This window comes from Thyridium curvatum (assembly GCF_004353045.1).
Source record: "Thyridium curvatum strain D216 chromosome Unknown NODE_34_length_383523_cov_77.689754, whole genome shotgun sequence".
NCBI classification, from domain to species: domain Eukaryota; kingdom Fungi; phylum Ascomycota; class Sordariomycetes; order Thyridiales; family Thyridiaceae; genus Thyridium; species Thyridium curvatum.
Window position 1 is genome coordinate 136,699 of NW_022156789.1, and position 23,556 is coordinate 160,254.

Below are 23,556 nucleotides of genomic sequence, written 5' to 3' on the forward strand. Positions count from 1 at the left end.
TTTGGGGACCAACTGAAAACACAATAATTAGTGCGTTGTCACTCTGTGGGGTGTAAGCCCGCTGTGCCGCTCCTGGTCAGATTTTACCTCGAATAATAATAATACCCCGCCTCATGTTCGAGGCAGGGCGCGTGTGATATCCAGGCAGCCATCTTACTGACATCCTGTTTCTTTCCTCATCCGTTTCCGGGTGTCGCACAATAATTCTTCGATCTCATCCAGCCCTGTCGTCGAGCGACTCGACTGCAACTCGAGTCTAAACCTCAGACCCCTCCGTTCAATTGCGCAATGGCTCTCTGCGAGTTTTGCGCGCGGATCCCCTTTGATGACCTTCCCCAGTTCCCTCGACATGACTCAAGGTATCGAATCGCGGATAAAACTGCCCTTGCGAAATTCGGTCAGGATGATGGCAAAGGCGAGCCTGAGCATGCCCTTGGGTTCTCGTGGCAAGAGAGCCTAGCTGCTGTCGAGCAGTCGGCCAAGGCGGGTTGCCCCCTCTGCACCCTGGTGCAGGCCGGCGCTGAGAGGTGGATGAGACACTACAAAGACGCCGAGGAGAACGACGATTTCTTCATCGAGTACGGCCTAGACAGGCAGCCAATACCTCATGACCAGGTCCTTTGGGTCTCGAAGCGTTACGGGGGAGGCGATGGTCTGTCCGTGACTGTGCGGAACGCGGACAGTAAACAATCGTTTGTCGTGATCACCTCGATCAGCATCAGCGTCCCGGAAGATCACCCTCTCTCGCATAGGTTCAAGCTCAGGCCCATCGAGCAAGACTCCGGGTCGAAAGAGAGCCTCGACGTCGCGGCTGGGTGGCAGGAGCAATGCCACCAAACACACGAGGATTGTGCACTCGTCGAGACCTTGTTGCCGTCACGCGTCCTGGAGGTGCCTGAGAGTGGCGATATCATCAGGTTGATAGAGCCAAAACCTGGAACGGTTGGCAGATATGCATCCCTATCTCATTGCTGGGGATCCGCAAAATTCCTCACGACCACCCGAGAGACACGCGAGGCCCGGATGGCTGGGATCTCAGTACCGGCGCTCCCCAAGACCTTTCGCGACGCTGTCGCAATCGCAAGGCGTTTGAGCATTCGCTATCTATGGATTGATAGCCTGTGCATCTGCCAAGACGATCGAGCGGACTGGGCGCGCGAGTCGGCAAGGATGACTGCGGTCTATTCTGGTGCTCACCTGGTCATTGCGGCAACTCATGCGGCAGACAGCAGCAAAGGCTGCTTCCACAGCCGAGTGCCTCGTCCTACATCCAAGTTCACCATTCCAGGTGTCGGCGAGGTGTACTCACAGCTCGTCTATAACGAGTCCGAGTTCCCCTGGTCCCACGATTTCGAAGGCGAGCCGCTCACCACCCGAGGCTGGACCCTCCAGGAGTGCGAGCTGGCTCCGCGGATCCTGCACTACGCCTCTACGCAGATGCACTTTCAGTGCTGCCGGGGACGGGTTGGCGAGGATGGATCCCGCCCGGAAATCGCCGATACTCGCCTGCGGAACGTGAGAGGACGAGATCTTTCTACTGAAGTGAAGGTGGAAGAAGACCGAGCCCTGTGGGGTCGCCTGCTGTGGAACTATGGCCAGAGAAAGCTGTCGCATGCCACCGACAAACTGCCCGCCTTGAGCGGCCTGGCCAGCCTCTTCGCCCGACGCTTTGGCGCGCAGTACGTCGCCGGACTGTGGAGCGACGCACTCATCGAGTGCCTGTGCTGGCAGAGCATCGGAGACGCAGCCCCGATGTCGCTGAGTGAATACACCGGGCCGAGCTGGAGCTGGGCAAGCTACGCCGGGGTCGCGGCGACGACGGCGTTCGGTCTCGATGGCGAACTCTGGAGCGACGTTTCCCGGGTAGAAGACTGGCATGTCGAGCTCCAGAACCAGGAGAACCCCTACGGATGCGTGACGAGCGCCTGGCTGCGGCTGCACGGGCCCACGGCCAGGCTGACGCCCAGTAACTGGACCGATGAGACCGACGGCGGGAAGCGCGAACGCGCGGGCCTCCCTCCGGACGCGCGGGTGTGCACCAAATGGTCCGAGACGGACAAGGGAGACCACGTGTCGATCGACCACGACAGCCTCAGGCGGTCGGAGGAGTGGCGGCAGTGGCACCTGAAGGTCATCCTGCTGGCGGGGAAAAAGTACTCTGCGGAGCTGAGCTCCAGATGGGGCGTGCCCGACGACGAGGGCGACGCCGAGGAGCCCCCGCAGGAAGGAGACATTACGCTGTGCTACGGCCTGGTCGTCGTGCCGGGGACGGTGGGTGAGGGCGAAAGCACCTGTTGGAAACGGATCGGTTGGCTGTTTCTGGAGGGGAAAGAGGCGAAGAAGATTCTAGAGGACAAGGAGGCTTGGGAGACGGTAACCCTGATCTGATGTCGAATCCGGGGAGGTATGTAGTCTATCCCTTTGCCTGAAGGCCAACTCTGTTTCGCGCTTGTTATTGACTGGAGTTGGTCGGGTTGGAAACGTGTGTTCTCTCCTGGATGTTTTCTCCTGAACTACAATGGCGGTGCTCTTCTAGATTCAAGCTCCTAAAAGGACCTAGGTATATATATGGGCAGTTGAGTTGAAAATCTGGATGGATTGAATTCCTAAGGTGAAGGCTTCATCAATAAGTCTCAAGTGACTGGCCTAATTCGTGACCTCGAATCGCACTCACGGTGAGTGTCTTGAGCATTGCTCCCAGTACTTAGGCACAGTCGTAAGCGGGCGGCGCAATCTTGGTCCGTTTTCTGATGACGATACATGTAATACACCAAACCAATTGAACCACCAGAGCTTAATGCCCAATGGCGGCCTCTCCGCATTTCGCAGCCAATCCAGCCAATCCTAACCAGCCCGTTTTCCGAGTCCGAGTTAGTTGACCTCCAAGCTGTTCGCTAGCTGCCACGCCACGCGCAATTGGCCGCGCGTCCAACCTTACGGAGTCCAGAGGTTTTGGGGGGCTGAAAGCGCACTAGCAACGGGCTGAACCAGCCCATTTCATGGCATGGATGTCCTGATGCATAAGTAGTTATATCTGGGTCAGGCCTCTCATCACACCACACCACGATGGTGCTTGCAATCCAATACTTATCGCCTTATTAGCTTATTAGAAGAGACTCGGTCGCCTCGAGTCACAGGTCGCAAAGCGAATCTCACTATCGACATCGACACATTTGAGGCCGCACACAGTCAGAAACCATGAAGCCGGACCCTTTGCAGACGCTACAAGCGTCCTCCTACTCCGCGCGCTCCACCAGCAGCCAGCAGCAGACAGTCCCAATCGAAGATGACACCACAGCGCCTCCGCCTCCGTATGTCGAGAGCCGGCACGAGGATGGCCGCTCGGCACAGGCCGCAAGGGCCCTAGCTGCATCCCCGAGCGCGGGAGGGAGCAGGGCAAATGCTCCCCGAAGCAGTCATCCCGACTGGACGCCCATCGAGCTCCAGGACAGAATGTCTGCAGAGCCTGCCAGACGAACGATGAGCTCGAGTACATCATCGGGCTACACAGCCCAGGACCCCATGATGATGAAGGCGAGGGGACAGCCCACCAAGGACTACAGCGGAGAACCGGGGTGCTGCTTCTCAGACACGGGCGGTTGTTGCTTCTCCTCGACTGGCGGATGCTGCTTCTCCTCGCAGGAGGCGTGCTGCTTCTCCACCACCAAGGGATGCTGCTTCTCTTCGAGCGAGGGGTGCTGTTTCTCCGACAATGGGGCGTGCTGTTGCAACAAGACGGGCGATGCGGAGGCCGACCGAGAGTGGGAAAGGCGACTTGCGAAGAACAACCGATGCAATTCTCGCAGGTGAATTGCCAGTGTACACGACGAAGGCGGTGGTGGTGGTGGTGGAAATGGCGACGAGATCATGATTAAATGTACGGTGGCCACCAGACCACTGATGCTTTATGTGTTTTACGCGCTTTTGGGAGGAGAATTGCGAGAGGCGCAGCGGCACGAAGAGATACCCATATAATTATTCCTTTCAATTCACACACGTTTCATGACATTCTTGAGATCAAAAGAAGTTCGCAGCCTGGAGGAGCAGTGTCATTTTGAATGACATCGTCTTGTATCATTCATCGGCATAAATTCTGGGGAATTGTCCTGCATAACTTTATGACATGTTGTGCCCCTGACAGATCACGTGGCGATAAGAAGGCAGCTGTGCAATCGCCAAAACCGCTAAGAAAGTTCGCCTGCAAGTCAACAACGGCTGCTTCTTCGCAGATCGCCACAACACGCGACACAATTCCTGTCCGCTCCCGGCCATGGCTTCGTTCCAGGGCTTCTCCGGGAGCTTCAAGCTGTCCAAGGCAGAGGCTGAAGACATGTCCTCATCCGACTCGGACAACGACTCGGACGAGTTCCAGCTCCCCTCGACCGATCCCAACGCTGACGAATTCGCCGATTACAACCCGCGCAAAAGGCGCAGGACCGGCCGCGACGCCAAAGAGAGCGCTGCTCTGGGAATTTTCGGATCGGAAAGCGAAGACGACCGCGGTCCCCGTCGCTGGAAGAAGAAGACCCTGCGCAACAAGGGCGTGAGCTTTGTTTCGGGCGGGCAACAGGCAGCCACCGGCTCAGACCAAGAAAACGAAGACGATGAGGAGAGCGAAGAGGATGGCAAGTTTTACGCGCCGGGCCTCGGAGCCTATCCACAAGACAAAGATGAACTAGACGATGAGGACGAAGAGGAAAGCACTCGTGGCGTCGGCTTGGGCTTTAGCAGCTCGGCAGCCCAGGGCTTGGGTGCTGCGCCGTCCGCGCAACGGCAGCTCTTCGCGAACTTTACCCGTCCGAATAGTAGTAAACCTGCTTTCAGCAAGTCGAAAAAGCCAAAGTATGACGCAAACAATCCCCTCGGACGGGGGTTCATGCCTTCGTCAGCCAACGAGCCCGTTCTCAAAGTCACCGAGGACCAAGACGATGCGCCCAAGGTCGCCCGTCCCTCCGCGTTTTCGTCTTCGGCCGCGAAGAAGGGCAAGACCAAGGTCAACCCGAACTCCTTCGGCGCCCGGATGATGGCCAAGATGGGATACGTCGCGGGAGAAGGTCTTGGTAAGGAAGGGCAGGGTCGCAACATCGTTATCGAGGCGAATCTTCGACCACAGGGCGCCGGTCTCGGCGCGGTCAAAGAGAAGAGCGAACAGGAGAAGCAGGAAGAGAAGCGACAAGCGCGCTTGCGAGGAGAGGTCGTCATCGACTCGGACGAGGAGGAGAAGAAGCGGAAAGCAGCGCGGTGGAAGAAGGCTCTGGCTGGTGGCGTCGGCAGCGGCGGGGTCAGCAGCGGCACGAGTACCCCGAAGCGACAGAAGGCCAAGTACATGACGATGGACGAAGTAAAGAAGGCGGCCCCGGGACTCAACATTCCCGACGCTTTCACGCCCATCCTGGATCTCACTGGCCCCGGCAAGAAGATGCTGACCTCCTCCTCGGGCCTGATGACACCGACAAGCGGCACCCCTACTTCAGAGTCGACGGAACAGGCCGAGTCGCGCAAGCTAGCGAGGCGTGCACAAAACGATTTCTTGGCCATCCTGGAGGAGTGGCAAAGCTTGCAGAACCGCAAAGCGTATGCCGACCTCCAGATGCAGCAAGAGAAGCAGGAGCTCGAAGAGCTGGAGCTTGCTCTTAACGGGCACCAATCTACCGTCAACGCCTTCAAAGAGTTGACCATACAAGACGGGGAACAAGGCTGGGAAGAGCGCTGGAACAAGGCTCTATCGCAGCTCCGGACGGTGCTGGACTCGGTGCCAGAGGACTCGATCCACGCCATGAGGGACGAACTCCCCATCATCACAGTCGCAGCGCTTCATCCGCTCTTCAAGGAAGCTATGCAGACATGGGAGCCTCTGGAGGACCCTAAACCTCGCTTGGTGGAAGACCTGGTCTCTATCAAGCAGTTCCTGGGATTGCAAGATGGTGTCAAATCTCACCGCAAGTCAATCGCAACGCCGTACGAGACGATGATGTACAAAATCTGGCTACCACATGTTGCACGAGCGGTCAGAGAGTGGAATGTTCGTGAGGTGGATCAGCTTCTTGTTCTGTTCGAGGCCTGGCAGGGCTTGCTCCCTGAGTTCGTTCGAGGACAACTCCTGGAGCAGGACATTCTGCGCAAGCTTGATGACGCTCTTGCGAAATGGGAGCCGAAGCGGAAGAAGCATCACAATCTACCCCATCTGTGGCTCTTCCCCTGGCTTCAGTATCTACCTACATATCACCTGGACCCCAAGAGCTCCACCGGTCTCGTGGCCGAGGTAAAGAGGAAGTTCAGGCAGCTGATCGATGTCTGGGAGTTCTACCGTGGCGTCATCCCCGGCCTGAAGCAGTGGAAGGAAGTCCTGCGACCGAGCAGAGATAATGACCAATGGCGCCCACTGGTCATGAACAACATTTTACCTAGCATGGCCCGTTACGTCAAGGCGCAGTTTCAGGTCGATGCTCGTGACCAAGAGCCGTTTCTGGAGGTGCTGACCGGGGAGTGGCAGTGGCTCGAGCTCATGAGTCCCAGCATGATCGGGGAGGTCATGGTGGCGGAGATGTTTCCCATGTGGCATGAGGCCCTGTACCGCATGCTCACTGCCGAAAATCCCAACTACGACGAGATTATCCAGTGGTACTCGTGGTGGGTCGAAGAGGTCTTCCCCGAGGAGCTGCGATCTCTCCCCTCCATTTCCGCCGAGTTCGAAAAGGGTACTGTCCTCATCAACGAAGCTCTGGACCTCGGTTCCCGCGCCCGATCCGAGCTCGAGCACCCGCAGAAAGGACCTGCGCTGGGCACGAAAACCGAGCGCGAGAGCCGCAGCAAGGGCCACTCTTCTTCCTCCCACGGCCAGCACCGCCGGCATCACCACCACGAGCAGCAGCCAGCGGCCAAGACAGCTACGCATTCCAAGGACGAGCCGGAGGAGATGTCGATCCGGCACTTTGTGGAGGAGTGGTGCGAGAACAACGACCTGCAGTTCATCCCCGAGCGCAAAAAGGTGCACGAGCAGGGCCCGCTGTACAGGATCACGTCGCGCGGCGACGGCAGGGGAGGCGTGCTTACGTATTTCAAGGGCATCCGGCTCTACGCTGAGACGAAGAAGGGCCCCCTAGAGATAAGGGTGGACAGGGAGGAGGATTGGATGCGGCTGTTGGAGTTGGCGCAGTGAGCAAAGAGCCACGCGACCAGCCCTTTCAAAATAATGATATCCCACAAGCAGTAGACTTTGGCTAATCAGACAGTCATGAGATCATACAATTAATTTACTCGTGTATCTAGTCCTGACCTGAATCTCTTCCCTCCCAAGACCCAAACACTGAGCACACATTTACAAAAAGAAACGTCCAGGCTGACAATCGCAGGACGATTCTCAGCGCTCGACCTGGTCGATCTCGTCACCGACCGCGTCCAGCTCCTGCTCAAAGGCCATCTGGATGTCCATGACCTGTTGAAGTTGAGCGTGGTCGAGCCGCCGCTTCTTGTGCGCGGCCAGGCTCTTGGCGGTGCGCACGACGTTCTTGATCTGGCGGCCGTTGAGCCTGCCCTCGGCCAGGCGGTCGTAGCCGTCGTCGTCGATGTCGACGCCGCCCTCGACGCCGCCGAGGAAGTTGCGCCAGATGCGCTTGCGGCTCGGGGCGGGCAGCTCCTCGTACTTGAGGGGCACGTGGATGCGCGACTTGAAGGCGTCGTCAAAGGTGCGTACGCGGTTGGTGGTCATGAAGAGGATGCCCGAGTAGTACTCGAGGGTGCGCAGGAAGATGGACACGAGGCCGTTGCGGGCCATGTCGTGCAGGGAGCGGCGCTCGAGGAAGACGTCGGCCTCGTCGATGAGCAGCACGGCCTTCCACGTGCTGGCCAGGTCGAGCGCGCGGCCGAGCTTGTGGTCGAGCTCGCCGCTCGTCGTGCCCAGGTCGCCCGACGAGACGATGTACAGCGGCCGCCGGGAGAACTCGGCGACGCACTCGGCCGTCAGCGTCTTGCCCACGCCGGGCGGGCCGTGCAGTACCAGTATGAGGCCCCGCCCCTTGCCCTTGACGATGTCGTCGAACCCCTTGCTGTTGGGGTCGGTCGTGCGCTGCGTGTGCTCGGCGACGAGGGCCTGGACGAGCTCCTTCTGGCTGTCGGGCAGGACGAGCTGCTCGAAGCAGGCCGTGTTCCACTCGATGTCGGACAGGCGGTCGATGAAGAACTCGAGGAAGCGCTTCTCGGTGAAGGAGAAGCCGCGCACGGTCGGGCTCGCGAGCAGGCACTGCTCGTCCGTCAGCGGCTCCCAGGCGCCGACGCCGTAGTCCTGCGGCAGGAGGTCCTTGTCGTCGGCGCGCAGGGCCTTCTTGCCGCCGCGACTATTGTTGTCGCCCGCACGGCGCGGGAACGGGTTCACGCGGAAGGCCGTGTTGGCCTCGAGGCGGTGGTGCGTCGCCGTGTCGACCATGACGCGCCCGTCGATGTTGTACCGCAGGCCGAGGCCGTCGAGCGCCACGCCCTTGTACTCGCGGAAGTTCTGGCCCGCGTGGGCCTCCCACCGGCGGCCGCGGGCGGTGAGCAGGCGCTCTAGGTCGCCCTTGTCCGGGTGCATGTCGAGTGGCAGGGCGCTGAGCTCGGCGATCGGGGCGACGCCGCCGAACTGCGGGATGGTGACGCACGTGGTGCGCGTGCCGAAGCTGGCGCCGTCGAAGTCGACGAAGGAGACGGAGAGCCGCAGGCCCGGATGGTCGCCGCAGACGTAGTCGTACGACTCGAGCTTGAAGACGCGGGCCTGGCTGAGGCGGTGGGCGTAGACGAGGGAGCCCGGGCGGAAGAGGGTCCAGAGGTGCTCGTAGGTGACGAGCCCCTTCTCGCGGAGGTTGTCGCCCTCCTTGATGGTGTCGGCGAAGTGCTCGCTGATGAAGTCGAGCAGGATGGGCAGGTGGGCCGCCTTGTCCGAGCCGGGCTCCTCCTTCTGCAGCCTGGCGAGCAGGCCGGCGAGCTCGGCGCGGTAGTGGTAGAGGCAGCGGGCGGGGAAGGTGACGGAGACGTCGTTGGTGTAGAACGAGTCGCCGGGGAAGCTGCCGATGACGTCGCGCAGGACCTCCTTGAGGGCCGGCGAGTTGACCTGCAGGGCGGTGCGGACGACGTACTTGTTGTCGTCGTCGTACTGGCGGGTGACGCACAGGGCGAACTTCTCGTACCAGTTGAACCTCTGCTCGGGGATCTCCTCGTCCTCCTTGGGCTCGCAGATGTAGCCGCGGCCCTTCTTGGTCCAGCGCTTCTCGAGGTGCTTGAGCTCGGCGCGCATGGGGCTGTTCTCGAGCTCCTCGCGCAGGCGGCGCTCCTCGTCGGTCAGGCCGCCGTTGATCTCGTTGTGCTCGTCCTCGTCGGGCGGCCCCATCTCGACGTCGCTTCCCTCCTCGTTGGAGTCGTAGTCTTTGCAGCTGTACTCATCCTCGTCCTCGTCGCGGGGTGCCGGACGGGGTGCCTTCCGCGGTTGGCCGGGGACCTGCCGCGGGGCCTGCTGCGGAGCACACTGCTGCACGGTGCGGGCCATGATGTTGTGTATGTGTGTATCTTTGATGAGGAGGGGAAGATATGTCAGCCTCAGGCTACTAGATGCCTGGTTGCCTGGATGCCTTGTACGGACGACAAGGCTGCATACCTGTGACTGGGTAGTGGTCGAGTGAGACGAGAGAAGCAAGGAAGAGTGCAGCCTTGTTTTGATTCTCCTACCTAGTCTCATCCTGATGGAGTGAAGAATCAAGAAGAGAGATGTCTGATGGAATGGAGGTCAGAAGCTCACCTTTATATATCCCTGAGCCTCATTGTTTGCTCCCCCCTGTCATCAATGAGGCAGTGGTGCATGAGAAAAAGAGTAGCACAAAAGGAGGCGCCTGCCAGGCAGCCGACCTGGCCCACTTTTCCGGTGTTTGTACAGAGAAGGCCCGGCCAGGGATCCGAGGCAAGCATCACCCCGGAAAGCGAGAAGCCGTTCGTTTGTGCAATCATTTCCGCGTGTGAGTCATAGGCCTGAGCCGAGCCGGATTCCGCTTCGTTCTGAAACTGGCTGGTGCCTGTAGACATAGCATATCACTGACCAAAGCGGAGGATATTGAAAGGACTGGAGTGAGAGTCGGCCCCACCCCTTTTCCGGTGGGCTCGCCGTGCCGCGCACCGACTCCATCCATCAATTATCCCTTATGCCTTGGTAATGGGAAGGCAAAAGTACCGGCACAACACATCTGATTGGGGAGTCTATTGCATCACCCTTCCTGCGACCCGTGTTACTTGATTGGCTGCACTGCTCGGGGCCCCTCCCGGAACACCCCTGCATGCATCCAGGTCTTGGACTGTGTTGGCAGTTGCTGCCTGGAGTTTGGATTTTCACTCCAGATCGGGTGTGGACGCATCACGGAGATTTTCAAGATGCCGCCGCGGACGGACAGGTCTAAGATGTGTTAGTTGGAACGCCCATCTATGGCCGTCGGGCCCGTAGCAGATACCGTCGATCCTAGCACCCTGATGCTGCTTGGCCGTCCAGACATGGCGGCGATGGCTCGTCCTTGGCTTCTCCCGCCTTCAATATTGATCTGTGTTCAAGACACCGCGGACTGCGACCTGAGTCGTATGTGCTTGTATTGGTATCTTCAATGGCCTGACAGACGGTTCTAACCCCTCGCTCGCTGTCCTGCACCACTATGAACGGGCCGCTCCCATGCAAACCCTGCGAGTCCGGACGTTGACATATGTGAGCTAGCGAAGGGAAATGTGCGAGGTAATTATGCGAAGGTTTCGGACAAAACCTAATCGTCGCGCTAAAAGGTTCCTGGCGATGGGTAATTCTCTTTTCCATGCCGAGATGCTGGTACCGACGGCTCCATTCCGTTTTCCATACAAACGCAGGTCTGCCCTCTTCCCTGTAATCTTCTATCTTGAATCCTCATCATCGAATCAAACCCAACCTACAAAGTCATCGGCCATTGGTCGGCCACGCCATCTTTCTTCATCATATCCAGTTCTAATTTGATCACATCCACGCCATGCTCTCCGAGTACATACGGCCAAGACCATAGAGATGGATAGCGGCTTATTCCGTCTCAACAAGCGCATGAATCAGGAAACAGGCGGCCAAATTTTCGGAGCACCTACGACCATGGGAAAAGAAAACCAGGTCTTGGCCCTCGAAGAGCCGGCACTTCAAGCTCGCACGAATGCTCATATTCACAAGATGATCAAGATCAACTTTGTCAAAATCATCCTTTTCCCATACCACGTCATCCGCCAAGCACGCAGGGATTATGACCATGGGCGCTCATCTCGCAAAGCACAACAATCCAGAGCGAAGGAAGCTCAAGAGAGTCGTCCACAGAGTCTGGAAGGGGATAAGGCGACCATTCCCACTTCACAGGACAAAGCGACTACTCCCCCTTCCACGAACAAAACATCTACTACCCCTCCCCAGGACAAAGCGACTGCTCCCCCTTCACAGGATAAAGCGACTACTCCTCCTTCACAGGTCCCGATACCAAACAAGAGCTCGAATACCACCGAAGAGTGCCCGCGTCCCAAGCAACAACCAAAGGTCAGAACATCATACCCCAAAGGGTGTTGGAACTATCGTCATGGCAAAGAGTATCCATGGAGCATCGAGCGTGTGGTGCAACAGAACCCCGATTGGCGTGGTACATGGGTGTTGGAGGCTAAAGACATGTGGTCAATAGACTGGCAACAGGGCTTAACACCACAAGGGAAGCGGCAACCTCAACCCCATTGGCCCTTTGCGGTGCCTTATGAGACAGGATCGGACGAACTTCTGGAAATGCTACGGAGGCCTTCACGGGCGAGGGACTGTTGAAGCTAGGAATGCTCTGGTATCCAGCCTGTCCGGACCTGATCAAGAGCAGTGGGCCATGTTGGAAGAGTCCTCAGGGTACATTGAGATACAGACAGACCATCGCAATAAAAAGAAAAAGACTTTGGCCACTGACTGAATGTGATTCAATACAAACGACCCTGACAGTCAGAGGACAGTCGATTCAACGTCCAAATTATCGTACATAACTCTGAACCAATGCTAGCCACGATCTCTGATAGCTTTGCGTACAAAGGTGTGTCAACTGGAGACGAATATTTGATTTTGCGAAAGGCATTCTCGATAAGAGGCACCTCATTGCGCGGAAATAATGCTAGCCACTACCACTCTCAAGTCGTGCTTCCCCGACTTCAAGTCAGATGGCTGTGTGAAGTCGGATTTGAGATACTTGAGCGGATCGACAGTGAATCCGACCTTTAATTGTGTATGCCGAGATAAGGTTTAAGGCGCAGATGAGATCCTCGGTGAGATATATCGTGCTCTCTTTAAAAGATCGTTTTGTAAATCGACTTGGTAAGATGGCTATGATAGTCGTTATCGAAGTCTGTCCATGCTGAGCCTGATTGCCAAGTGCTATGATGCCTTTCGAGGAATATGAAGAAAGTTGAGCAGGCGAGAAACATGACAATTCTGTTTGTATGCGTCTTTGAAGTCGAAACAGGCGAAGCCAGTAAGACAGAGTCGTTTTCCGACGAGATATATGAAGCAAGTACGCCAAATTTCGGAGGATGAATGTTGAGTACTGAATAGAAACGGCGTTAGTCTTTTTCTCCAAGTGTCAGAGGGTGAGAGTGACATACCGGTAGGTAAAACCTTGCGTGTCCAGGGAGTGAGAGGAGTGCACAGCCGATGAGCTTGCAGTGGCGAAAGCGCTGCCAGCAAACCGGAGGTTCGGAACTGGACCACGTATATGATACAATTGCTTCCACAAGCCATTGCTTACGCAAGGCATTGCTTCATGGCTACTCTTGAGCCGATTCCGCCCCGGATTGTTGACGTTTGCGTGAGGAGTACCTCCATGCTTGGCGAGCACCGTAAAATGGGAAATGCCAACTTTGATGAGTCCGGGCTTCATTTTGCTGACAACCAATGGAAGAACCGCATGTCGAGACGCATCGGAAATTTGTGCCGAGCGGAATCATTGGCAGCCAAATTCTTCCGAAACCTCCTCCCATAGCTCCGAACCGCCCTAAGGTCTGATCTGGGTCAACCAGTTAGCATGAGAACTGAGGAGCTGAAGTTTGACCACTTACAGTGACAGGTTTTCCACGAGACATCTCGTCCACGAGCCACCACCTCCACGAGACACCAAGTTCCGGAGACAAAGCTTCCAAGAGACACCGCTTCCAAGAGACACCGCTTCCATGAGACACCTCTTCAAAAAGACGGCGCTCAAACCACAACGCTCAAAACGAAAGCAACGCTCAAACAACAGCGCTCAAACACCAACGCTCAAAACGAAAGCAACGCTCAACAAAAGGCAACGCTTACACAAAAACAACGCTGACAAAAACCAAAAAGAAAACGCAACCAGATCGCTTATATACAACGCTAGAGGATGGGGCGGCCTCTGTGAGGGGAGTTGGGGGTGGCGGCCCTACTCAGAGTCATCGGTAAGGTAGATGGGGAGACCGTCCGACGAGTCGGCCTCGGAAACGTAAGGAGGAAGTGGGGTCCCGGGCGGCGGAGTCATGTCGGCGAAGGCGTCGGGAGAAGGCTCCGCCGGAGGAGGGGGGGGAGGGCCGAGGGGTGGCGGCTCGGCCGGAGGCGGAGTGTGATGGCCGAGGGGTGGCGGCTCGACCGGAGGAGGGGTGGTGGTGGCGGGAGGTGGTTGGCGGTGGAGGAGGGCACGCAGCCGGGCCCGGACACGGCGGAAGGATTTTCGAATTTTTTTAAACATTATTACTATTGAATTCTACCGCAGGTTAGCAGGCTGTTCCAAAAGCATTTTGCTCCATCAAGAGCCACAATGATAGGGGGAGGTCTTGGGGGTATGGATGAGACTGGTAGCGAATCATCCACTGGTGATAGTTTGAGATTAAAGGAGACAAAAGGCCAAGCCAGGGGAGAAAGTGAACAATACATACCGATGCTCCAATGTATGATGCCGAGGAGAGGAGGAGGGAAATCAGAGAACTGGACGACTCACCAGTATTTCTACCATCTCTTCGAGGAGATTCGAGTTGGGAAGAACAACTTTGATGTGGCTGCTTCTTTGTGTCTGCACACAGTAGGTGCTTAGTTCCTCGACTTTCAAAGCCCTGGAAATCACGTCTAAGCATTTTGCATGATCGAACCGCACACAGTCTCTTCCTTCTCCATTGTAAGCCATTGCGCAGGTAGGCGTTGTCGACCTCAGGAACACCTGCGAGGAAAGTGTTGCTGTAGTAAAATCCGCTGTGTTGGCAGGTGCTATATACATGCTGGGCTGGAGTAGCAAATTTCTTCCATTAGCTGTCTAGGTAGTCTTCACATATTTGAGTTGCACCCGTTCAGTATGTCCTGAATTACCTTCTGCTCAGTGAAGTTCAGGTCTGGACTGCGTATGCCTCATTCCAATGTTGACGGTTAGACTCAACGAAATGAAGAGTGGCCAAGATTGATCAAGCAGCGTTGATTCCTAAATGCAGGAGTACGCAGGGGTGTATATCTCATGGGGGCTTTCAGGAGGGTTGGCAGCTCTGACACTCAAAGATTTCGCAAGTCCGTCAGTACTGTGAAAGCAAGAAGAAAACACTGGCATTTGAGAACTCTATGAACTAAGGCATGGTGAGGGGACGAAAAAAAGATCTCTAATTGTATATTCGGATTCGACCTCGTGAATCAATGAGATCATTAAGACCAGTTAAAACGATGACAGAATCTTTAAGTGACAATTTTGCATCTATTTCCCCTCTTCATTTCAAAGTGACGGCCTGGTTTGAATTGAAGCCTTCCGGCATTTCTTACATGTTCTCGTCTTCTCCTTTCTGCATTTTTATTTTCCCTTTGAGAGAGCTGCATACACCTGTACTCCTCTTAACTGGTTGGGAGACATCTCCTCTATCAGAACGGCCAGCGAACAAGATTGCAATGGCAGATCAGTGGCTGGATCGTGGCGGTGAGGATGTCAAGTTGTGGGGGCTCTTCAGCTGTGGCTTGGCAGGCGTAACTAGCGTGCCTCCATGAAGGCGCTGTGTTCCGACTTCATGAATACGTACAAAGGACGTCTCAGACTCGACAGCAATGTTGAAAAAAAGACCGTGAGGTGATGGTGTACATGTAACAGTCCCTCGCCGACTGGATATGGAGCAAACATACAGCTATTCGAGTCTCAAAGAAGGTCAGATCCGCGTCCTGGTACTCGAACCTGGCAGCGAGGATGCGCCTCTGGCGGGGAATCTCATTCCCGTTGGGCTGAGTGAGCTACGAGCCGGCGCAGATGCTGTAGCAGCTGGCGACACATCCATTCTTCGCCTTGAGGATGGCAAACCTAGAACGTTTGAGGCCCTCTCCTATGTCTGGCAGTCGAGTCAGGCGGCCGCCATCCTCACCACGTCCCATGGCAGCCTGCCCATTACCACATCTCTCTCTTCCAGTCTTCGCCGACTCCGCCTGCCAGACTCACCCCGAGTGCTATGGGCCGATGCCATCTGCATCCACCAGGCCAACTTGAAGGAGAAGTCCTGCCAGGTCGCCCTGATGGGCGAGATATACGGCACCGCGACCCGCGTTGTCTGCGACCTGGGTGACGCCACCGACGACAGCGACTTGGCCCTTGACATCATGGACCGCTACTGGAGAAAGTACCTGCGCACAGGCATCGCCACATCAGAGTACAGCGTATTCAAGGGCGAGGACTCAGCAGACATGTTGGGCCTACCTCTCTTGACCGCGGAGGAAGCCGCCGCGATCCAAGATGTCCCCGACCCCGAAAGTCCAGGGCTGATCGCCGTCCGCAGCTTCCACAAGCGGCCCTGGTTTGGCCGCCTCTGGGTTGTGCAGGAGTTTATCCTTGCGCGCAGCGTCGTCATGATGTGCGGCAAGCGCGAGATCCCCTGGCAACAGGTACTGGCAGCCTTTCTGCCGTACCAAGGCCGGGGATTCCCCTTCTCGGACCCTTCAAAATCACTCGAGGACATTCTCACAGGTTTCTTGAAGTTCATCCTCATGGGGCTCATGCGCCTCGACCGCACGCTACCTAGCGGAACCCCGGGCCGCAGGCGCCTCGACCATTACATCCACCATTTCTCCAACGGCCAAATCTCGAACTGGAGCTCTCTCTCGTTTGCGCTTCTCAGCTTCACGTCATCCGAGACGGCGGTCGAGCGCGACCGGTATTTTGCCGTGCTGTCCATGACCGACTCCGCCAAGGAGCCCTGTCTCTTCCCAGACTACCAATCACCCATCGAGGAGATCATTTTGCGATATGGCAGATACCTCATGGAGAAGTCCACCATGCGAGAAGAGATGCTCCTGTGCACAGGCTTGCCCGGGCGGATCAGGAAACATCCATCGTGGATCCGCGACTTCACAACGGGCAACCTCTGGGATTCTCTCTGGTTGATCGGCCCCCTGTCAACTATAAGCTATTGCGCAGCAGGCAAGACGCAGTGGTGGCAGAAGTTGGACGACAAGGACCCGAACCTGCTATACATCATTGGCTACAAGCTCGACACGATCACGCGACGAGAGGAGAGCACAAGGCGGAACAAGGCCCTCTCCTCCGACGACATGATCCCGCATCTTCGGAACCAGCTGCAGTTCTTCCTAGCGGGCCATCACACCCGCACCTTCCACCATGCCGAGACCGACGGCCGGTACCCGGCCACGGGCGAGACGCTGGTCGACGCACTGTGGCAGACAGTCACGTCGGCCTCGGCGAGGGACTGGGACGACGCCCTGATGAAGCGCGCGAGCGACGGGTACGACGTCGCGCAGCTGTTCGTCCTCGGCACCGAGATGGGCCGCGGGCTCCAGGCGGTGCTGGACGCCTTTGCCAGGCAGCGCGGGCTCGAGGGGGACGGCGAGCCGCTGGCGCTCTTCTCCGAGCTGGGCGGCCTGCTCATGCGGACGTGGGGCATGGCGTACGCGGTGACGGCACGGGGTTACTTTGGCGTCGTCGAGACGGCGTCCGAGGTCGGCGACGAGGTGTGGGTGCTCAAGGGCCTGCGGATTCCCGTCGTGCTGCGGCCGAGCCGGACACGGCCGGGCATGTACGAGATGGTGGCCGGGTGCTACGTGCACGGGTTCATGTACGGCGCCGCGCTGGAGCGGCCTGATTTCAAGTGGAGGGCCATAACACTGCACTAGATGAGAGTTGAGCTATACGGGTGCAACTTGTATATAGACATGATGATAGTTACGTGATACATGACATGAGGACTAGTCTCTTGAGAAATGTCTGGGTGTATCTGAGGAACGGGTCTAGACGCCTCCGCTAGCTCCAAGTCAAGATCGAGTAAGCAAATTTACAAACCCGATACTGGCAAGAGAGGCGGGCAAACTCCGGCTGTTCTAACCTATTCCCACAAAGTGTGGTGGTATTGCCCAGCCTGCCAAGCGAAGTAGTCCTGCCAAGATGAGAGTTGAGCACGATCCTTCCTATTGATCTTCATTTTAATTGAGTAACAGAACTAGTGCCGATACTACGTCCGTTGAGGGGGTCAATGTGGACTTTGCCATATCAAGGTCTGATATTCAACCCATACGATTCATGCCCTTCTTGCTGGGGTAAGACTGAAGATCATGAAACCCTCCCAACGTCGAGATTCTTTCTTGACAGAATCATCACCCTAGACGCAAGTTCCTCACGCCAGAAAAGTCGCAAAGGTACCGTTGAATTCTGCTGTCATATCTTGGCGTTGCAGTGCGGTTTCTCCTGTGTTGATGCGAACTGGGCGCTGTAGAGTACAGCAAGCTAGGTTGGAGTTGTTCGTCTGGTCTACAAGACACACCGGGCACGCCGACCATCGACAACGACATACTACCTTGACCATTACCCGATCCGCTTTATCCCGATGCTTCGACGGAGATATTACCTAAGTAATTGTCGCACGAACGTTGAACTCTCGTGGAGCAGCCGTGGCACTATCCCCGGTCTCGAGCGCCGTACAGGCATGTTGTGTGGAGAAACGAAGTGCGTAGTTTGCGGAGATGGGTTCTGGATCCACCTGTAGAAGGATTGGCCATATATAAGACGGTGATGGGGATGGGTGAAGGGCCTGCAGTGGAACGTCACACGTCGTCCGCCATCACAGCCCTTTCTCCAACTCATCTCGTTGTTCCCATCTCAGTTCATTTCTCTGCTGCAAACCTTGTACTTGATATACCTCCCCGGGCTACACTCAAGCGCAATCATGGCTGGCGGGGTGAAGAAACCCGTCAATATCTTCAGGCTGAAGAATTTGGGAGAACCCAAGGAGGTCTTCAACTGGAGACTATGGTTCGCCGTCTTCTCGTTTGGCCTGCTAGGAGCAGCGCGTGGTGTCGACGAAGGATTGATCTCCGGTGCTTTCAACAGCAAAGACTTCCAGAAGACAATCAACTTTGATTCGTACAACACCGTGGATCGAGCCAACATCAAGGCCAACGTCAGTGCAATGGTTCAGATCGGCTCTGTTGGAGGTGCTTTGTTGTATGTGCTGACCATCCCCCCTGTCCAACAAATTATTTATTAACTCATCCTCTAGTGCCTTCCTCATCTGCGACCGTATTGGTCGTATCTGGGCCACTCGACAGCTCTGCCTTGTTTGGATCGTGGGCATTTCCATCTTCATGGGTGCGAATGGCAATCTGGGTGCCGTCTATGCCGGCCGGTTCATCGCTGGCCTGGGTGTTGGTCAAACACCTGTTGTGGGCCCTGTGTATATCGCAGAGATCGCCCCAGCATCCGTTCGCGGCCTCTGCACCTGCATCTTTACGGGCTTCGTCTATCTCGGTATTGTCCTGGCCTACTTTACCAATTATGGGTGTCAAGTCAATATTGGAGATACTACACATGCCCGATGGCAGGTGCCGACGAGTCTTCATATCATCTTCTCCGGCCTCATCTTTATCTTGATGTTCTTCCAATATGAGTCGCCGCGCTATCTGATCAAGATGGGCAAGAACGAGCAGGCTCTTACGACCATGGCTCGTTTGCGCCAGCTTCCCGAGGATCATGAGTATGTGGTGCGAGAGATTGCTGCGGTTCGGATGCAGCATGAGGAAGAGCTCGAGAGCACTAGAGGCATTGGGTTTATGGGCATTCTCAAAGAGACTTTCCTCATACCCAGCAACCTCTACCGCTTTTACCTTACCTCGATGGTGCAATTCCTCAGCCAGTGGTCGGGAGCAGGATCTATCACCCTATATGCCCCTGATCTTTTCAGCTTGCTGGGTGTCAAGGGCACAAACGAGTCCTTGCTTATCAGTGGAGTTTTCGGGATCGTCAAGCTCTGTGCAGCAATCATTTGCTCTCTATTCCTGGTCGATGTAATCGGGAGAAAGCGATCTCTTCTCATCGGAATTACGCTCCAGAGTATCTCTATGATCTATGTGGCTGGATTTCTCACAGCGGTTCCTCATCTGGGCATAGCCGGCTACACACTCGAACCACATCTGACAGGGCCATCCAAGGGTGCCATCTTCATGATCTACGTATCTGGCTTCGGTTGGGCTCTCGGTTGGAACAGTATGCAGTACTTATTGACTGCCGAACTGTTCCCACTCCGAATCCGAGCCACAAGCACATCGTTCGCTATGATGTTGCACTTTGTCAACCAATATGGCAATGCCAGGGCGGTCCCTAATATGCTTCTAGAGACCCAGCACGGTGGTATCACTCCCAAGGGGACTTTCTGGTGCTTTGCAGCCGTCACGATACTAGGCGGCATTTGGGTGTACTTCAGTGTTCCCGAGACCGCGGGCCGATCGTTGGAGAGCATCGATCGTCTTTTCGCTCTGCCCTGGTACAAGATTGGTCTGCATGGCAATGAGGATGCGGAACGCCGGGATGCAGCCTACGACGAGAAGGTACAAGGCGAGGGCGAAAGGGCTGCTGTTACCGAGGCTGAGCAATCAGTTGAATCCCGGCCTCGGGTTTAGAATCGGCTGCGGGAAATTATTTGGGCATTGCCATGGAGAGATGGCATCATCCAGACCTCGGACTCTTTTGATTTTCATGTAGATTCTGCGGAGGGTAGGAGATCATCCTCTCTCCAGAGACTCTTTGCCGATATAGGAAGGTAGTGACAATATCTCATCTTCTTTTCTCACCTGAAGCAGAAAACCGCTCAACTGCTGTCGTGCTCCCATACCTTGTAAGGCGTGACCGAGCCTTTTCTGTTCATGGGAAGCCTGGAAGGTCAGCAGGATCTGCTCCATCCTGTTCCGCACTGATGACCGCCCATCAGAGTGCAAGCTTGGGGTTTGGTCACTGGTTTGGTACGCAGCAGCTTGCAGTCCAGACCGCCTAACTCTGGAGGAACTGTTCTTGGTCAGATAGAAATAGCAAAGGATCTTAGGTGTTGCTAGAAATGCCGAACTATGCGTAATGTGGACCCAACGTCTGGCGCTCATCTTGATTATTCCAATGACTAGAGGGTCATATAAGAGCTATGGCCTTTTCACCTATACCGCATACCCCATCAGTATCGGGTCATCGCCTATTTCTCGCACCAGCTGGAGGCCAAGTAAGCAGTGCAGCTGACGGCACTCCACTCACGAACAGCGGCCGCCAGCTTGCGTGGCCAAAGCAATTCAGCGCTCAGCCTTCGGGCTACACAGCCGTCGGGCTTTCATACAATTGCCCAGAGCCACAAAGACCGACTGGACATTATTGACACTGTTGATCAATGCGTATGGCACGAGGAGTGGGATGACATCTCCCCACCCAATCCCGTCTATCTCCTGTTGCCCCGGGACCCATCATTCCCTTTGACGATATGATGTTATCATCCCTGAATCATTCGCACGGCAGAGGCGGCAAGAAGATCACGTTCTCATCACTGCTTGCTCGTCGGTCAGTGAATACGTCGATATATTTCTCGTTCGGTATGCTTAGCGTACGTAGGGAACACGGCGTGGTACGAAAAGGGCCTGACAGCGGCATATGCCGTGGAGAATCTGGTAGAAAGAAATGCGGGGAGCAGGTCATCAGGGTCTTGAAGGATACGGGCTCACCAAAATAAGCTTCGTGATACGTGACATGGCCCCGGATTCTCGGATTGCCCGTGTTTGCACTAGACCGCACGCACCAGAGACAGAGACACGGACGGCACATAGGCCGCTAGCAATGGCTCTAGTATTTTTAGCAACAGAGTGGCGCCCGCCGTTGCTTCCTACTCGTACCAGGGAGCATGGCTATTGGTTGCTGGGCGTCAGTAGGGCTGAGCATCAGAGCGCCGATCACGTCGTGTTGTCTCCACCAGGGCCTCTTAGGCGATGGGCCACCGGGGAAGACGACAGGGGATAGACAACGCACGAGGTCATGGCATGGCCATTGGTAGAGACATGGGATATCCCGTGGCACTGCACCCTCGGGTTGAGAAGGCTAACAGCATGGATGACGCCCGGTCCTCCAGGAACCATTTATTACGTTACAGCATGGCGTTTGCCGCCAACCAGAATCCCAGAGTCGACCTTTAGACTGGGTACTTCCATACCGTCCTGCCGCGTGGGGAAGAGAGCCAGCACGAGTCAGCCCCAGCCTCAGCCCAAGGATGTGAACAACATCATTTTACCTCATTCGACTTGGCCGTAATGGCAGAGCTTCGTACAACTTCCAGGTTTCTCTATGGAGCCCAGTGACTACGAAGAAAGGCCGAATCCGGGCATGGTCCAATGAACTCTAACCTCCCGATGTGCATACGACTATGAAGATGTTGGAGATGCTGGCGATGGAGAACGGGCTTCCTCTCAAGTATAAAACGGCCTCGCATCTCCTCCTCAGATGCTATCATTTCCCTCATCGATAACATCATACTCAACATCCTCAAAGCATCTCAAGCAGCCCAATCAACTTTCACCCATACACACATCCTTCTTTCTGTTCCTTAAGGAAACCTCAAACTATTCAAAATGAAGTTCATCGTCGCCGCCGTTGCCCTCGCCGCCACCGCCCTCGCCGCCCCGAGCGTCGAGGCCCGCGACACGGCCGCCTGCAAGTTTGGCCAGTACCGGTGCAGCGCCGACGGCAAGGCCATCGTGCAGTGCGACGTCCAGGGCCACTGGGTCACCATCGGCGACTGCCCCAACGGCAGCTCCTGCCACCCCATCCAGGGCATCCCCTACTGCACCAAGAAGGTTGCCAAGCGCCAGGACTCGGGCTACTGCGCCAACCCAGGCACCTACTCCTGCAGCTCTGATGGCCAGGGCATCGACGTCTGCGACAGCCAGAACCAGATCCAGGTAAGCTATCTTCATTCTCAGCTCGGGAGATTCCGTTTCCCTACACCACAATGATACTAACAGTGAGATCACCTAGTTCAACGGCCCTTGCCTGGATGGCTCCCACTGCGGCTACCTCAACGGCCAGCCTTACTGCCTCGACTCCTCGGTCTAAATTTGGTTTTCATCTGGGGTTCTTGACTTTTAGAGGTATTACCCTCCGTCTTGTCAGCCTGCATTGGGTCGGAGTAGGATCGGGTTTCGCGCTATGGAGCATTCATTCCTTTAAACACTTAGATCGGGTCGTTCTCTGCTTCTTGGGTATGTAATACATTAAGATTGCTTTGTCACAACTGTTGAATCTACGGAGTCCAGCCGGTCTCTTTCCATATAAAGTCTGCCATGTCTCGTAGCATGTTGGGTGAGTACCAGTGACCAAGAGCTTCGTACTCGACACAAGTGACGTCTGCCCCAAGGTCAGACAAGCATTGGCCCGCCGTGCGACCCAAGATGATATTGACCCTCGCGTCTTGCACGCCATGCCCGAGGAAGACAGGGATGCTCTTGGTCAGGGCGGATTTCGGCCCGGACGTTGTACCCAGCTGAAGCTCTTCCCTGAGCCACGTAATCGCCACAGTCATAGGGTCCTTGCTCCGATGCCTCGGGCGGTCGTCCTCGCCCCTCTCAAAGATGTCATCCTCGCCCTCACCATTAGAAGCCAAGGCGTCCTTAACCTCCTCGCTCATACGCGCCGCATAGGGCAGCCATCCGCACATGCCCACCACGGCGCCCAGCCTGCCGCCCTCCCACAGCAGCGTCGCGACCAGCGCCGCCGCGCACCCCTGGCTCAGGCCGCCGAGGACCACGCTGGCCGCGCCGCCGGGCACGCTAGCGATCTCGGACTCGAGCAGGGCGTGGAGGCGGCGCGTCGTGTCCCCCAACCCCGGCGCCTGCAGGTACTCCCTCTCGGTGGCAGGCGGGTCGAGCTTCCAGCTGTCGAACCACTGGTGCGTCGCGCGGCCGCGGTAGAGCGCGACGCTGGTCCTTGGAGCGGTGGGGAAGACGAAGCGCGCGTGGGGGAAGGCGGTGCGGAGCGTCTCGGCCGCAGCAGCAGCCGTGGCGTGCGGCTCGCTCTTTGCGCTTGCCTTCGTCGGCGGTGCGAGGGGCGAGTTGACTAGGCCGCTTCCAAAGCTCTGGCCGTTGGAGCCGCGGCCGTGGAGGAGAATGAAGGTGTGCCGATGGGGCTGTTGGAGCGGTGGGACACTGTAGGTATCCTTGTCGCCCATGCTGATCGGGCACAGTATGGCGACAGTATTAATTAAATCTGTATACCTCGATGCAGGAAATGAGTCCAGTGTTACGCTGTGGGTTCA

General features: G+C 56.4%; 10 protein-coding genes across 10 annotated transcripts; 7 read left to right on the forward strand and 3 right to left on the reverse strand.

The window, feature by feature from the left end:
* Positions 1–288: 288 nt before the first annotated feature.
* E0L32_006135 (uncharacterized protein) lies at positions 289–2,388 on the forward strand (the record flags this gene model as incomplete). Its single annotated transcript, XM_031140734.1, has 1 exon — positions 289–2,388. The coding sequence occupies one exon, from the start codon at positions 289–291 to the stop codon at positions 2,386–2,388; it is 2,100 nt and encodes a 699-aa protein (XP_030995116.1).
* Positions 2,389–3,198: 810 nt separating this feature from the next.
* Positions 3,199–3,810, forward strand: E0L32_006136 (uncharacterized protein; the record flags this gene model as incomplete). Its single annotated transcript, XM_031140736.1, has 1 exon — positions 3,199–3,810. One exon carries the CDS (start codon positions 3,199–3,201, stop codon positions 3,808–3,810), a length of 612 nt encoding a protein of 203 aa, XP_030995117.1.
* A 460-nt stretch (positions 3,811–4,270) lies between these two features.
* On the forward strand, positions 4,271–7,159 carry E0L32_006137 (uncharacterized protein; the record flags this gene model as incomplete). The annotated part of the gene is made up of 1 exon (XM_031140737.1): positions 4,271–7,159. One exon carries the CDS (start codon positions 4,271–4,273, stop codon positions 7,157–7,159), a length of 2,889 nt encoding a protein of 962 aa, XP_030995118.1.
* Positions 7,160–7,360: 201 nt separating this feature from the next.
* Positions 7,361–9,514, reverse strand: E0L32_006138 (uncharacterized protein; the record flags this gene model as incomplete). The annotated part of the gene is made up of 1 exon (XM_031140738.1): positions 7,361–9,514. One exon carries the CDS (start codon positions 9,512–9,514, stop codon positions 7,361–7,363), a length of 2,154 nt encoding a protein of 717 aa, XP_030995119.1.
* A 1,521-nt stretch (positions 9,515–11,035) lies between these two features.
* On the forward strand, positions 11,036–11,815 carry E0L32_006139 (uncharacterized protein; the record flags this gene model as incomplete). Its single annotated transcript, XM_031140739.1, has 1 exon — positions 11,036–11,815. The coding sequence occupies one exon, from the start codon at positions 11,036–11,038 to the stop codon at positions 11,813–11,815; it is 780 nt and encodes a 259-aa protein (XP_030995120.1).
* A 1,615-nt stretch (positions 11,816–13,430) lies between these two features.
* E0L32_006140 (uncharacterized protein) lies at positions 13,431–13,733 on the reverse strand (the record flags this gene model as incomplete). Its single annotated transcript, XM_031140740.1, has 1 exon — positions 13,431–13,733. One exon carries the CDS (start codon positions 13,731–13,733, stop codon positions 13,431–13,433), a length of 303 nt encoding a protein of 100 aa, XP_030995121.1.
* A 1,385-nt stretch (positions 13,734–15,118) lies between these two features.
* Positions 15,119–17,125, forward strand: E0L32_006141 (uncharacterized protein; the record flags this gene model as incomplete). Its single annotated transcript, XM_031140741.1, has 1 exon — positions 15,119–17,125. One exon carries the CDS (start codon positions 15,119–15,121, stop codon positions 17,123–17,125), a length of 2,007 nt encoding a protein of 668 aa, XP_030995122.1.
* A 1,046-nt stretch (positions 17,126–18,171) lies between these two features.
* Positions 18,172–19,900, forward strand: E0L32_006142 (uncharacterized protein; the record flags this gene model as incomplete). Its single annotated transcript, XM_031140742.1, has 2 exons — positions 18,172–18,449; positions 18,505–19,900. The coding sequence occupies 2 exons, from the start codon at positions 18,172–18,174 to the stop codon at positions 19,898–19,900; spliced, it is 1,674 nt and encodes a 557-aa protein (XP_030995123.1).
* A 1,974-nt stretch (positions 19,901–21,874) lies between these two features.
* Positions 21,875–22,358, forward strand: E0L32_006143 (uncharacterized protein; the record flags this gene model as incomplete). The annotated part of the gene is made up of 2 exons (XM_031140743.1): positions 21,875–22,204; positions 22,281–22,358. The coding sequence occupies 2 exons, from the start codon at positions 21,875–21,877 to the stop codon at positions 22,356–22,358; spliced, it is 408 nt and encodes a 135-aa protein (XP_030995124.1).
* A 187-nt stretch (positions 22,359–22,545) lies between these two features.
* E0L32_006144 (uncharacterized protein) lies at positions 22,546–23,469 on the reverse strand (the record flags this gene model as incomplete). The annotated part of the gene is made up of 1 exon (XM_031140744.1): positions 22,546–23,469. One exon carries the CDS (start codon positions 23,467–23,469, stop codon positions 22,546–22,548), a length of 924 nt encoding a protein of 307 aa, XP_030995125.1.
* Positions 23,470–23,556: the final 87 nt, after the last annotated feature.